Below are 14,530 nucleotides of genomic sequence, written 5' to 3'. Positions count from 1 at the left end.
CTCCATATTGCAGGGGATAAATTAAATATTGGTGCTCTCTGCCTGGTAGACTGGGGTCTGTGATGATTTTTAGCTTCTCTGGGAATTAATTTTCAGCATGGTCATCTAAGATTGAACCAGAAATAGCAGGTGTTAATCATTACTGGCAGGTTCTTAGGTATTCTGCTGTAGAAGATTGTGTAAAAACTGGAAAAGAACAGCAGACAATAGAATTGTATTGAGGATTATAGTGAGGATTAAGCATGAAAATAATTGAGGCCGATGAATTAAATGCTCATGTTTTATGTGATTTAATGGTTTTATGCTCTGTATCTGTTTTTTCAGGGTGTCCCAAAACCAAGTAGGACAGCATTTCACCTTTGTGCTCACTGACATTGAAAGTAAGCAAAGGTTTGGATTCTGCCGTTTGACGTCAGGAGGCAAGGTCTGCCTCTGTATCCTAAGGTAAGGTGGCACAATAAAAATTGACTCAATGAGTGAATATGGAAAATACAGGAAAAAAATTATCTTTTCCAAGTTCTCTGCTAATGTATTTAACTTTGCTATCAGGTATTATTTTTCTATGGCAGCGTTACTATTGCTTTCACATAAAAAGTGGCCTCAAGCCCCATATGATGGTATTCTTCTGTGAACTTAATAATTTTATTCAAATAACATGAAATTTCTGCTTAAATGCAGAGAACAATACATTGCAGCCTTAGAGGCTTGGACTGTTATGTGGATATTTTTACTTTCTAATCAGATCTTTGACAAGCACTCTGTCAATTCAGCAATAAAGTGCATTATTCTGTATTCCTGTCCTTGGAAAGGAGATTTTTGTCTTGGAACTTGTCTGTTCCAAGTTCTTTGCCTGGACAATGGCTAGTATAAGAAACAGTAGATCCAGAGAGTTCACAAGAGCATGCTGTTTTATTGCAGAGAAGATACTGATGTTGGGGAGAGTGACCCCAAAGAAATACTTTGTTTCTCTCTCTGCTTTTTCTTTCTTCTCTCTTAAAATAATTGTTTTGGTAACAAAAAACCCCAATTTGTTTAGCTGTCCTAAAACCATTGTAATTAAATTAAAGGCAGAGTGATCTCATTAAAGGACAGATTTGCAACTTCAATTAAGAACCTAGCAGCCTGCAAGCCCAGTAGAGGAAATACGAATGTCCAGTTCAGCAGCAAAGAGGAAGAAAAAAATTGAATTTAAATTGCTTTTAAAGCAAGAATCTGGACAAACATAAGAGAGGAGGAGCCAAATGCATTGGCAGCAAATGGGAAAGAGAGAATTTTGGAGAATAGGATAGGAAGAATATGGAGAAAAGCAAGTTCTCAGATTTTTGGGCAATATGGAAATCAGGTAGTTGTGGAGGATGTCCCTAGGATAGACCATGTGAGTTAGGGAGAAAAATCCAACATCAGCCTGCAAAAGGATTATCAGAAAATGAACACTGAGGGAAAAAAGAGCCAGCCAATATAGAGACTTGTACAGTAGTGCTTAAAATTATTGGAAAGAGCACATCAAGATTTTAATGAACTTTTAAACAGATGCCAAACTAATGTTGAGAGCCAGTACGCTGAATGTTTTTGGCAAGTAATTTTAAAAGAAGGTTTGCTGTAAATATTGCAAAAAAAAAAAAAAAAAAAAAGAAAGAATACTACCATATAATGAAAGTAGCAAAAGGGAAATACTACATTCTGGAAATTATTTTGCTTTCTGGGATCTTTGAAATATGCCTTTAGTAATACTTCAGAAGGATTTAAGTCTTAGGCTTTTGGAATGCGTAATATTTAGCCATTTTCTCTGTGATACCTTTTTTTTAATATAACTTATTAAAGCCCAGAGTGAAAATATATGTGTATGCTTTTAGCTCTTTTCTCTGAGTTAATCTTTTCTCCCCTCATCAAGCTAGAAACAAAATTTTTTGCATTGTTTCTGTGGCTGTAACAACATCTAATCAGTTATGCACACTCAAGTGCATTTAAGTACTGCATGGAGTGCTGCAAAGCAAAGGATGTAAATTCTCAGCTGGTGTAAACTGGGTATTTCTTTTAACATTTCCCCATGGACGTGCATCAGCTAAAGATTAGTCAATGGTCTGTTACTTGGTAGAAATAAGTAGGAAAATGAAAAGTGGCAAGCTATAATTTTTCACTGAACCGTATCCAAAGCATTGCCTTTATTGCTTTTATTGTGACAATTTCAAATTTACAATGCACAGCTGAATGCATAACAGCACTAGCTTCATAGCACTGTTCTCGTGGCTGGGTTCTCTGCTTATCTCCAGAATGTGTGTGTTGTGTTGTGTTTAGCTGGAAGGAATGCATCACTATTTCCACCTGATATGTTCTAGTAGCCAGTCTGTTTTTTTCTCTGAATCCCAAGATTCATTAGAAGTGACCAAGTGAAAGAAGACTCACTAAGCAGATTTCTTTGGGCATTTTATCTCCTTTGCATGTTCTTATTGTTCTTAAATTAACCAAAATAATAAAAAAAAAAGGAATGCTGTCTTTATATGTAAAGAATGTGTGTGCATGTTCAACCTCGCTTTTGTCCATATATCAAAACCACATAAAATTATATTTGCTATGTGTATACACATGATGGCTGATGTATGGGCAATTCAGACTTCTTGTTCATCACAGGTGTGTGCGCTACAGCCATGGACTTTTCTATAAACACACAGGTGCACGTGTACAGGAATGCCGTGTCAAACTGCCTTCTCCTGTGTACATGGATGTATCCCCTTGGACAAGAGGACTATAATAAGATTACTGACTGAGGCTTTGACAAAGACAATTAGAGATAGTTAAATACAGAAAACTTAGTTGAATTGTCATAAATAACTGAAATGTAACTAAAAATCTCTAAAGACAAGCAGGAACAAGCCAGTCAAAGTGATTGGAAGGAAATGCTTTAGATGTTTGAGTGGGCAACAGTTCACAGCTTTTCCCTTGTAGGTGTCCTTTGTGGATAGTACCAAGCCATGTGTTAACCTCTACCAGGGCGTCTAAAGAGATAGAATTTCAACTGCTGAATGGGATTCTTAACTGAAAGCTGAAGTAAAGGCTGGTTGTCCTCAGGTTTTACACCAGCAACTCAAAGCTGCATGTAAGATTAAAGTCATTGTGGTTTATGGGACTTTGCTCTATAATTCATTGTCCATCTGAAACATTAATTAAAGGAAATTATCTCTGAATTTGCAGCCACATGGTCCTGCTTTAAACTGGATAGTTTGAAACAGAAAATATACTTGTACATACAAAATTCATCCATAAGTTTTATGGAGTTTTTTTGCATTTTATATGCACATGTATATGAATTGTGTAAATAGGATTTTCTTCCAAATCAGAACGCATTGTTCAAATGCTCTCTATGTTTATAAAGTGAAATAAAAATTTCCCAAGGTAGCTTTCTCAGGCATTTTTGTTTGAAAAACTTAATTGTGATGTTGTATTGTCTAGAATGAATGTGCAGAGCTTGACTGCAGTTGCCGAATTTGAAGTGCTAAACCATAGTAAGATGAGAAAATGACTCTTGGATTATTCTCCAGAAATGCTGTGTGATTCCTTTGCAGGTTTTATTTAATTTAGTGCTTTTCATTAAGCTGCATGGCTGCTTCATGAAGCTCTCGGTGTGAATCCTGCTGTGTCACCTCCTCCCTCTCCACACAGTGTTGAGCTAATGCAGCCCTGTAAGACAAGGGATACACAATAGGCATATTCTACAATAACTTGTTGAGCTCATATCCTATACTGCATCTTTTATCCTAGTTTTACTTTACCTATTTTTGGGAAATAGTTTTACTAGTTGAGATTTGAAGTGGTGCAGCAGAAACTTGATTGTCTGCTTTTGAATAATAGTAGACTTAATTCTTCTGGGTTTTGTTTCTAAGTATCACTGCTGCCTGCAGTAGAAATGATACTTTCTGGGTTTACATGAAATTGATTTTGAATTACCTGAATGGTTTTAGTACAAAGTATAAATAAATTGAAACTCTTGATGGACTCTGAAGTTGACCTTAGGTATGCAGAGGAATACAAAATGCATCATTAAAATGCTCAGTCTTAGATTTTGTTAATTTTATGACTGTAAAATTGTCACCTACGTTTCCAAATGAAATGCTCTAATAAGGAAGACAGGTTTATGTGGTAAGGCTTTGTAGTTCTTTAGTTCAGACCACGCTTGAAACTTTTTCACTCTTCCTTTAGGCAAATCCCTTAGAAGCAGAATGTTTCAATTTTACACATTTTGTGTCAATTTTCCAGACAGAAAAGTAGCCCCTAGACATTAGACATTTAGCTACGGAAAGGCAGTTTCCTTAGTTTTATTTGATTACTAGAAGTTAGATTCCTGCTGATAGTTCAGGACTGTTAGTGGTTACCTGACTATTTGACAGAAAACATTTCCTCTCCTTTGTTTAACCTTTGACTCATGAATGTAAAAGTTTTATCAGAGCTGTAGTAGAAGCACCAGTGAGGTGGAAGTCTACTTACGGCAACAAGGGTTGTGTGTGACTTTGAATAAAAGTCTGAGCTCCTGCCTCGTGGCTCATTTGGATTAAGAGAAAATGCTAAGTATGTTTTTAATTAACCATGAAGGATCTTGGTCTCTTGCTTTTGTGACAGACAGGGGCTATACTTTTAAATAAAGACCCCTGTATTCTCCATCAGGGAATATAGATCTATTAATATTGTTTATGCTTTTATTGTTTCTCATTATTATGGAAGAAATATTTAGAGAAATTGTTGTATGTTTCTGGATGTTGTCCTATGTTTGTCTTACATGTTTGTTTGTCTAACAGTTTCTGATGGTAACTTGAGGAATGCAAGGACAGTGGCTACAATTAAAGAAAAATAAATAAGAAACCATTAGTGGTCTCATAGTTTCAGAACTGAAATTAATTTCGGCTTCCAAATACATTAAAATTGATCATTTAAAGCCCTGATTTTTCTCTGCTTTCTGTACTGTAAAGGGGCTTCATTGATAACCTTTAGAAGTTTTCATAAGACAGCTAATTAATTATGAAATGTACTGACTGCTCATAAATAGTTTTATGAATACAGGTATGGTGGTGAGGTTTTTCTGGTCATGGACCTTAATTTTGATTTTTTTTCTGTTGTTAAGGTACATATTAGTGTGTACCTTAACACATTAGGGTACACTTTAGTGTGTAAGATACATATTAGTTTGCCAGTTCTTAATTAGGAGGAGTAATATATTACAGGTCTCCTCTGTCAAATTCAGCCACTTAAATACTATGTGCTTCAGATAATGCATTTCTGTACTGTCTTGAAAAAAAAATAGTTACCCAACTAGTAGATGCTGATGGACTTTTGCATGCTGGATGAATTTTCTCTACATAGACGAGTTCTACTGCGGTAGCAAAGGCTAAATAATTTTGAGGATTTGTTAACAGGGCAAGGTCAGAAGATCCTTTGACCTGAAATGCTTCTGGATTTTAGCTGTCATACAAACAAATGCCAAACAAGCCAACAAGGCCAAGTGCTGGGTACTGTCCTTGTGTCACAACGGCCCCATGCAATGCTACGGGCTGGGGCAGAGTGGCTGGAAAGCTGCCTGGTGGAAAAGGACTTGGGAGTGCTGGTTGACAGTGGCTGACCAAGAGCCAGCTGGGCACAGGTGGCCAGGAAGGCCAAGGGCATCCTGGCCTGGATCAGGAATAGTGTGGCCAGCAGGACCAGGGAAGGGATTGTCCCCCTGTACTCGGCACTGGCGAGGCAGCACCTTGAACTCTGTGCTTGGTTTGGGCCACTCACTTCAGGAGGGGCATTGAGATGCTGGAGAAGGGTCTGGAGCACAGGCCTGATCAGGAGCAGCTGGGAGAGCTGGGGGTGTTTATCCTGGAGAAAAGGAGGCTCAGGGGAGACCTTACAGCTCCTTACAACCACCTGAAAAGAGGAGGTAGCAAGTGGGTGTCGGGCTCTCTCCTGGGTAATACATCATGAGACAAGAGGAAACGGCCTCCAGTTGCACCACTGAAGGTTTAGACTGGATATTAGGAAAAGTTTCTTCATGGGAAGGATTGTTGAGTACTGGAGCAGGCTTCCCAGATGGATTCACCATCCCTGGAGGGATTTAAAACACAGGTAGATGAGGTGTTTGGGATGTGGTTTGGTGGTAGATTTGGCAGTGCTGAGTTGATGGTTGGACTCAATGGTCTCACAGATCTTTTCAAACCTACAGGATTCTAGGATTCCATATACAATTCTTTGTCCAATATGATATACAGGATAAAGATGTAAAGCCTGTAGGATCCAGTGTTTATCTACCAAGAAATCTGTTTACTAGAGCAGTCCAAATCAATTAATGGGATTATTAATAAATGTGCTTCCAAAATCAGCCTTTGATGAAAGAGGACAAAAGTGTTGCTTGACAGCCTTGGGGATTTAACAAATTGCAAAGAGCTTGGACTTGGTCTTTGAGTTGACAGTCCATAAAACCACCTGGTGGTGTCTTTATCATGACCAAAGACACCTGTGTTTACTTTGAATGCAGAGATGCATTGTGTATGCACACATGCAAATGCACTCTTTACTGTTTATGAAAAAGCAGGTATAACAATTCTTAATTATGTTGAATGAATTACAATTAGCAAATACATAAAAGAAAAATATAAAGGGAACTTTGTCGTTTTTCAATAGATCTTTGTAATATTTTGTTGAAGCTCATTATAATTAGAAATATTGACAAAAGCTTTACCAGTCAGGCTGTGCTATTGAAGAACTGAAGATTATGTAGTAAAGAAGCAGAGGACAGGTTCTGGCAGCCTTTGGTTTCATGCCATATAGTGTAATGGAGTACTTATTTTGATTTCCTCTTTTTTTCAGGTTTAAGAGACACATTAAAATGCGATTAACCTTGTGTCTGTGGTTATAAGGCTTAAAGCAATTCTTTTACTATTCTTTCAGCTCATGAAGGAAACTGACTTTCATAAACTATGGTCAAGTAGGATGTTTTCCTTAGTGGTTCATTTGCACAAAGACATGGAAAGTGTAACATCAGCCTGGTGTTGCTAAGGGAAGAAATTTCTATGCAAGTACTCTGGTCAGCATGACTTGCTCTATGAAATAAAAATCTCCCTTGGCTTTCTGTTAGGATTCATAATTTCAAATAATTAATTTGACCTTTTTAAATGCATAAAAATTGCATTTAATTTTTCTTTTCTCACTAATAGGGTAGCTGAGATCATGCATCTAGAAAAGTATGGTTAATATTTTACTGAAATATAATTTATTTTTATAGAATTTTGTTCATACATGTTCATTATCAAAAATGGATTATCAGATGAGATTTCAGAGTATTCTACAGCAAAATGTGCTGGGGTCATGTATACTGTTAACACAGAGGTAGCAATAAAATGGAAAGCCTTTAGGTAGTCTTGCCCATTTGTGTGTGCATTGTTATAAAAATACTTTGCAAGTTATACCCACCTTGTACCTTGTCTTTGACAAAATGCTAGGACAGTGTTCCAGTCCGTGCTCTAATTCTGAGTAATTCTGTGAAGCTGTTCCACAGCTCTGACATTTGCAGAAACTCTGAACACTGCAGCGAACAATTAATTCTGTTTGCCTCTCTGTGGTGTGTTTCAGTGATGTGTAAAACCAGGTGAGCATGATTTGAGAAGATTACAGAACAGGAGTCCTAGGTGAAAGAATGTTCAAAGATCAGATGTTTTAGGTGCTGATATGGTGGGTGTTTTATGAGGGCATGGAATGTTCACACCTGTAAGCAGCCTTACAAAGGTGCACTAAAGTAAATTTTATGATTATATTAAGAAAATATTGAAAAACAAATGTAGTAATGTCACACCTTAACCACTGTCAGCAATACCAAGCATTAAAAACGTCTGTGAGCATTAAGAGGTTGATGTTGTTTTGATTAGTAGCCAATACAATGTATGGTAAAGTGTGATAAAGACATTAATATGGTGGAGTTAAAGGAAATCATTAAATCATTGCCGCTGTCTCTTTGGCTTGGCAGGAACAAATTCATGATGGATTTTTGTGGGGTGTTTTGGTCTTTTTTGGTTTTTTTTGCTTGGTTTTTTTTGGGGGGGGAGGGGGTTGGTTTTGGTTTTTTTAGGAGCCAGTAGTTAAAGCATTTATAAAGACAGCAAAATTCCTAGAAAATGCATTAACTATAACTGTGTTTGGATTTCTGCTGTGCTTTTCTTTTCCTTAAGAATCAGGATCTGTTTCTAAAACCTTGCCAGCTGCATGCTGAGAACAGAGGTGTTACAAAGAAAACATAACCCTTCACTGGACTCGCTGCACAAAGCAGTACTTGGCTTCTCTACCAGCCAGGGTTTCCCCTGACAGCTTTCCTTTTCCTATCAGGGAAAGCATTTTGGTTCTGCCTACCTGGTTTTTGCAGTTGCAGTTAGCATACTTCCTGGAGTATATACATTTGCAATGTAAGGTCTGTCCTCAGCATGCACTAAAGCCTTTAAGAAATGCATGTCTGTGGATTTACACTGCATTGAAGAATGAAGTCTGTAATGGTGTTATATATGGGTATGAAATGTTCTGAAAACCTTTCAGGCACTATTTCCTTTCCAGCTCCCCCTTCTAATCTCTAACAACTAATATTAACCATAATGTTACCTATTCAGTAATGTTAGTGATAAAATTCTAACAGAGATGAAAAAGTGTGTAACTTGTAAATAAGGCATAATTTATTATAATTAATAAATTTAAAATAAATTTATAATTTATTTTTATTGTTATTATTTAGTTTATCAGACTTAATAGCTTAAATAGTGATGGTGGAAAGTCCTGTAGCATGTGGTCACTGATGATATCACTGTTAAAGAGAACTTCTGTCAATAGAAGGCAAGTTGGAACTAATACCACTGTGTTGGAGTTTCTTTTCTTATACTCTTCAGTTATGTCTTATTTGTCTTGGATTCTGTTTAAGTCAGTGAGAGTACTGTGCTCAAGGGCTGCAGGCTTGTGGTAGAAGTCTCTTAAGTATAGATGTATTAATGTGTTTGTGTTTGCAATATTGGTGAATGGTTTTATTTTTGGAAGTTAATTTTGTCTATAGAAATGACTTTATAGGGAGACCAATATTCTTACATATAATGTGACATCTCTGCTATTGCTCAGCACTGCACCACTTGTCAAACAGAGGGTACCTGGTCTGCCCAAACAAAGTTGGTTTTCATTCTCCAGGGAAGCAGCAGGCCTGTCAGCCCACCGGGTGTAGGAAGATGTGGAATTTCATAACTGCAAATAACTTCTGAAATCTGTAACAATTAATGATAATGGCAATGAGATTAGAAACTGTTTCAAATGGGGTTTTGGTGCCTTGAAAATACTAAGAAGTCTAATTATTATGAGTTAATCTGCTCTTAATGGAGCAGCATAAAGAAACCATCTATCTATACCGTCTATCAGTGATGTGCCATTGAATTTTTGGGGAAAATGTTGATATGCTTTTTATTTGTATGTAGAGATGTTATAAAAACGTGCAAGTCAGATCAATCATTGTAGTGGTTTATAAGCACTGGAGAAATACATTGATATTTTATTAAAATATTTTTTTCCTTCTGTTTTAGTTACCTACCATGGTTTGAAGTATACTACAAGCTCCTAAATACCCTGGCAGATTATTTGGCTAAAGAACAGGTAATTTTACATATTCTAGTTTTTTGTGTAAAATATTTTCCTTGAAACATTAGTCACCATTTCAAATACTGTAAAGGGATTCTATACGGTTTAAAAGTTTAAGATTTTAGTAGGATTTAGAAGCAAGTTTTATTCCTGTTACTGAAATTCAAAGACTTTGAACATACAGCTTCCACAGTCACTTGAATCCCACATTATTCTAGAAAAGCTGCTGAAAATATACCTTTATAATGTGTCAGCCTCAGCATAAACAGGTCCTGTGTGAAGTGTGAGCAGTGTCACATCACTGGAGAGCTGCATGATGTATTGATTGTAAACTGTAGCTCTCTGGAACTATCTGATTATCAGCTGCAGACACTTTTGTTCAGAACTGTATGAAATACGATGTACTGTTTCACCCTGCAGATTAACTAAAAACTACCTCTCGTAATTCTGACATCTCAAGTAGCAAGACAGAATTACTTGCAGCATTTGGTGAAGAATCATGATAGTTTAGTTTGCATATTCATGAGCAATTAGATGTATTCCAAGATTCCACAGCAAAGGACCTACTGGCATCTGTCTTTCCTGACAACATTAAAGCTGTACCTTTCTGCTTTATATTAGTGTATTAGATTTCAATTAAAAAAAAAAGCATCAATATTTAGCCATATGCTGGAGACTGGAAAAGCTGACATTTCAAAAACATATGAAGTATAGAGTAAGCAATAATTATGCATTATAGTAAATGGACCATGGCGAATGATGATATTGTATGTAAAAAGATAAATAGGAAAGTTTGGTATTAGCTGTGTGATTCAATGAAGTGGAATATATGTAAGTCTTACAAATGCTATAATTAGACCTTGGTTTTGGTCTGTATTTCACTGTAGTAGAATTACAATTGTTTTGGTTATTAAATATTTATATCTCTTTGTCAATATGTAGTTTGATGTGTAGTAAATAGTAATTAGTTTTTATATGATAATTAATTAACTTTAAAATGTATTCCCTATAGGAAAATGACTCAAATGATTTGTTGAAATCATTGTACAGCCATCCTGTGCCAAAGGCAAATGCTTTAGTCAGTTTAAGTGTGGTAAGTATTTTTTCTGTTTTATTCCTACTGACTATGAAATAGTAGGTAAAGTTGAAAGAAAAAGAAACCTCAACCCTTTGAAAGAGTAAATTTGTGTTGCTTCCCATCATTAACTGGCTTGGGCAACCTCTTTTTTTCCCCCTCTGTGCAGGGTAGAGACTGTCTCTGTCTCATGTTGTTTTCTAAAAGTCATAGTCATAAAGAAGAAGAAATTTGAATTTTGCTCTATGGATGAGAAAGTAAACTGCAGTGGGATCTGACAGTGCTAGAACTACTTTTTTGTGTTTCCAGCTGTTTCATGTAGACAATTTTGGTTTCTCCTGCTGTGCATCAGGAGACACTAACTCAGTTTTATTGCCTCTTATGTCTGAGTAGGTACAGTTTCAGGATTGGTCAGAAGTCTGTGAAAGCTGGCTGCTTTCCCATCTTTCTTCCTCTTTTTCCTAGTTTTGCTTAATCATACAAAAATGTTGTAGGAAGAGCAGTAGAAGTACACCCTGTTAAATGGAACTTGAAGCGCATCTTGGTGAAATAACATGTCCAGGCCTCCTTTGCTTTTGTGCTCCAACTTTTTGTGATGTGGGATGGGATGGTGGTAGTGGGGCAAGATGGTGTTGCTGCAGAAACATCAAAAAGTGGATATGTCATTGTTATGGTTCCTCAAGTTTTAACCAGAAAAGCTTGTGAGTGCATGTTTAAACATATTTGTAGAGCTTGCATGAAATACAAATCCAGTGCAGAACTTGTGCTGCATGTTCAGAGCATCTGTACCGTTACTGCACTTGCCACAGTGTGCAAACAGCTGGGTCTTGGTTGAGCCATCACACATTGCAGGACACAGGAAATAGAGATTTTGTAAAGGCTTCACTTCCACACACACTGAAATATCATTAGGTTATTTATCTTGACCTTATTTGTGTGGTTTCTTGTGACTTTTAGCTCATGTATCTTAGAAATAAGCCCCATACTTCAACTGAAGTAAGCACAGATTCTAGAGAAGCATCTGGCCTTGTTATGAAGGCAGGAAAAATGGAGTCTACCACTTCTGTTCCAGCAGTTACTGATCCTAACTGCTTAACATAATACTACCTTTATTTTATTTTAATTTTTCATATTTCAGATTCCTTGTATTTTCACTAGGCTATAGAGACCTAATATTTTCCCACCATGTACAGTGCTAATTGACTATTTGGAAGTCATTCCAGTCTTGTGTGTTGTTTTTCACCAAAACAATGAACTGGATTTGAGGCTGCAGTTGGAATTGTTCCTGTTGATATGTTTTTTCTTTCTGTTGTCAGTGTGACGTTTCAGTTCCTACCACCTTTGCCAAAAATACTTCTTTATCTCAAATAATATTTTGCTATCATTAAAGGTAGTATTACAACCAATTATAATTTGGCAACTCCAAAATGCTTTATAAAATATCCTTTAAAACTCCTGTTTTAAAGAGGAAGGACACAAAGAAGTTTTAAATATATTTTCCCTTGTATTTCTCACAAAGTTCATCTTGTCCATAAATTGCTTACCTCAAAATGAATGTTGTGGGGAATGTGGACATGGCTGTCTTGGTGAATACAGCTGGCTACGCTGAAATGACAGATTGCTTGCCATAAAGTCGATACTTGTTGGTTTTATTTCAATGTTGTCTGACTTTGGAATTGTTTTTCCTCGATTATGCCTTGTTCACAGTTATATCAAGGAGTTTGTAATCTTTCTTGCTGAACAATGGCTATTGAAATGCAAACCTCTTGCCAAATGCTTGGCTGCAGGGACAGTAGAGCAAATACTGTGGGTTCAGATAGGACAGAGCAAAGAGGAATGGGTCAGGTGGAATCCCAATGCTTGTTGGATCTAAAGGCATCTCTGTTTTTGTAATGCTGCAGGGAGCAGGGAAATATTTATTGCCACTTGCTGTTCTAGTCTTTTGTATTGATGTTTCTTTCTTGGTCCTCAGATATGGTAAAAAAAGCTAGACTGGAACCATCAGTAGTCATAGACTTAAAAAGAAATTACAGTCTAAAAAATAATTGTTGAAATGACATCCTGAGGTGGCTTTTCCTTGTGCCAGCATCAGTCTGGTTTGGATTTCACTCAGATGTGCTGCAGGGTAAAGGCTCATGGATACTGCAGCAGGGTTTGGGTGGCAGACCGCAGTGGTCCTTAGGATTGTGTGTGCATAACCGTGCATAACTAACATCCAGTATCTGGATATGTGGTGTTTCCCAGCAATCTTTGGTCAGAATGCCTTTGTCTACTTAGGGGCCAAGTTGTATTCTCACCTGTTGGTCCCAGTAACAAATAGTCTGCAGCTGAAATTTATGAGGTAGTCATGTGTTCTGTGAAACCTGAGCTTAAAAATAATTTAGTTCACATTTTTTTTGTTTGTTTTAATTTATTAAAAATGTTGTCGTTATTGGGAAGGCTAGCTAAGTCTGAATTCAAATGGGGGAGGAATAAAAGGAATAAAACTTACTTTCAGCCAGTATTTTAAACATGGGATATTACAAGCAGTAGAGCCAGCTTTGGCCTTTCTTGTTGGAAAACTCAAAAGTCAACTGTTCAATCTTTCTCTCATCTTGCATAAGAACCAAGAGATGATTTTTGCAAGTGAGCAAGTTTTGAAAAAACAGCCTTGTCTTGTATCGGTGAGTTTAAAAGGCACTGACTATCTAAAAGCTATAATAATTAAAGAAATAATCACTTGCTATAGGACATCTCTGTTGATTTGAGGCTTATTTATCCCTGTCCTTTGGGGAGTTCTGCTTCTGTCTTTGGCCTAAATGACCCATCTTATATTAATGTACCTTTTCTGTTTAAATCCAGCTTCAGAGCTATGTGTGTGTGTCATAATCCTTTGGTAAAAAATTCTATGAAAATCAAACCCTTGAGCTGATGAGCAAAACTTGCATTTTACAGTGTCCTTTTTAGAGAAAAGTTTATACAGGACAACAACTATTAATTTAGTATCTCTTCCAAGGTCATTCATCTTCCTAAGGGAGTTCACAAAGATGTGCAAGGACTCCATACCACAGTATTTTTGCTGCTTTATGACTCTTAATGACTGCAGTAATAGCTTTTGCTTCTCATAGATTTGGCTTGCTTTTCTGTTTAATGAGTGAAATATTATTACTTTTTTAATTAGAAATAATTACTTCTCTAAGTTAATAACTTCATTACTGAGAAATCTTTTGATAAATATTCTGTGACCTTATTACATATAGGGAATAATTTTCTGTTCTCAATATACTTCTGAAGAATGCAGACATTCTATCTGAATTTAATCTGAATATTTTCCTCTTCTTGAGCAGAGAAAATTTTTTTTTCCTGTGTTGATGGTAAACAATACCTGTGATATTTATTGTGCAAGTGGTATGATGTTTATGGGATGCCTTTTTTAAGCCATTTTTTTTCCTTAAATTTTAACTATTGCCAAATGACCTAATTTGTGGGGAAAATTTTCTATTAAATGTATCAAGCTGGTTTAATAAGTCTCCTACACAGACTTAATAGTATTATTTTTTCTTGAATGCAAGACACATTTAAGTCTTATAGTCTTAGTTTTGGCATATCTTTTTCAAGTTTGACTTGAGAACTATGAAAGCTATGTCTTTGTGTTGCTAATTACAATTGTAAAAATATACTGTAAAAACAAAAAGTCTGAAAAAACAAAATTCTCTAGAAAACAAAAGCTAAAATCAATAATTATTTATTTAGCATGCAGTTATTTTTTTTCTGTTTCAAAATTTACATTAACATGCAAAAATGCCTTAAAATTACTGAGCTAAATCCATGTCTGATAACTAATAGGAGCATTGG

At 36.2% G+C, this 14,530-nt stretch overlaps 1 protein-coding gene across 2 annotated transcripts in view; it reads left to right on the top strand.

The window, feature by feature from the left end:
- The window catches only part of DENND1B (DENN domain containing 1B), a 151,048-nt gene that overhangs the window by 62,548 nt on the left and 73,970 nt on the right, over nt 1-14,530 (top strand). The window contains exons 5-8 of one of the 2 annotated variants that reach the window (XM_077182083.1): nt 325-444; nt 9,567-9,636; nt 10,634-10,714; nt 13,300-13,359. In XM_077182083.1, the coding sequence (XP_077038198.1) occupies nt 325-444; nt 9,567-9,636; nt 10,634-10,714; nt 13,300-13,359 (331 nt within the window). The remainder of the gene's footprint in view (nt 1-324; nt 445-9,566; nt 9,637-10,633; nt 10,715-13,299; nt 13,360-14,530) is intronic. The other variant, XM_054638328.2, reaches the window with a different exon arrangement.

This window comes from Agelaius phoeniceus, chromosome 8, assembly GCF_051311805.1.
Source record: "Agelaius phoeniceus isolate bAgePho1 chromosome 8, bAgePho1.hap1, whole genome shotgun sequence".
In the NCBI taxonomy this organism is placed as follows: domain Eukaryota; kingdom Metazoa; phylum Chordata; class Aves; order Passeriformes; family Icteridae; genus Agelaius; species Agelaius phoeniceus.
This window is presented reverse-complemented; position numbering and strand designations above follow the sequence as displayed.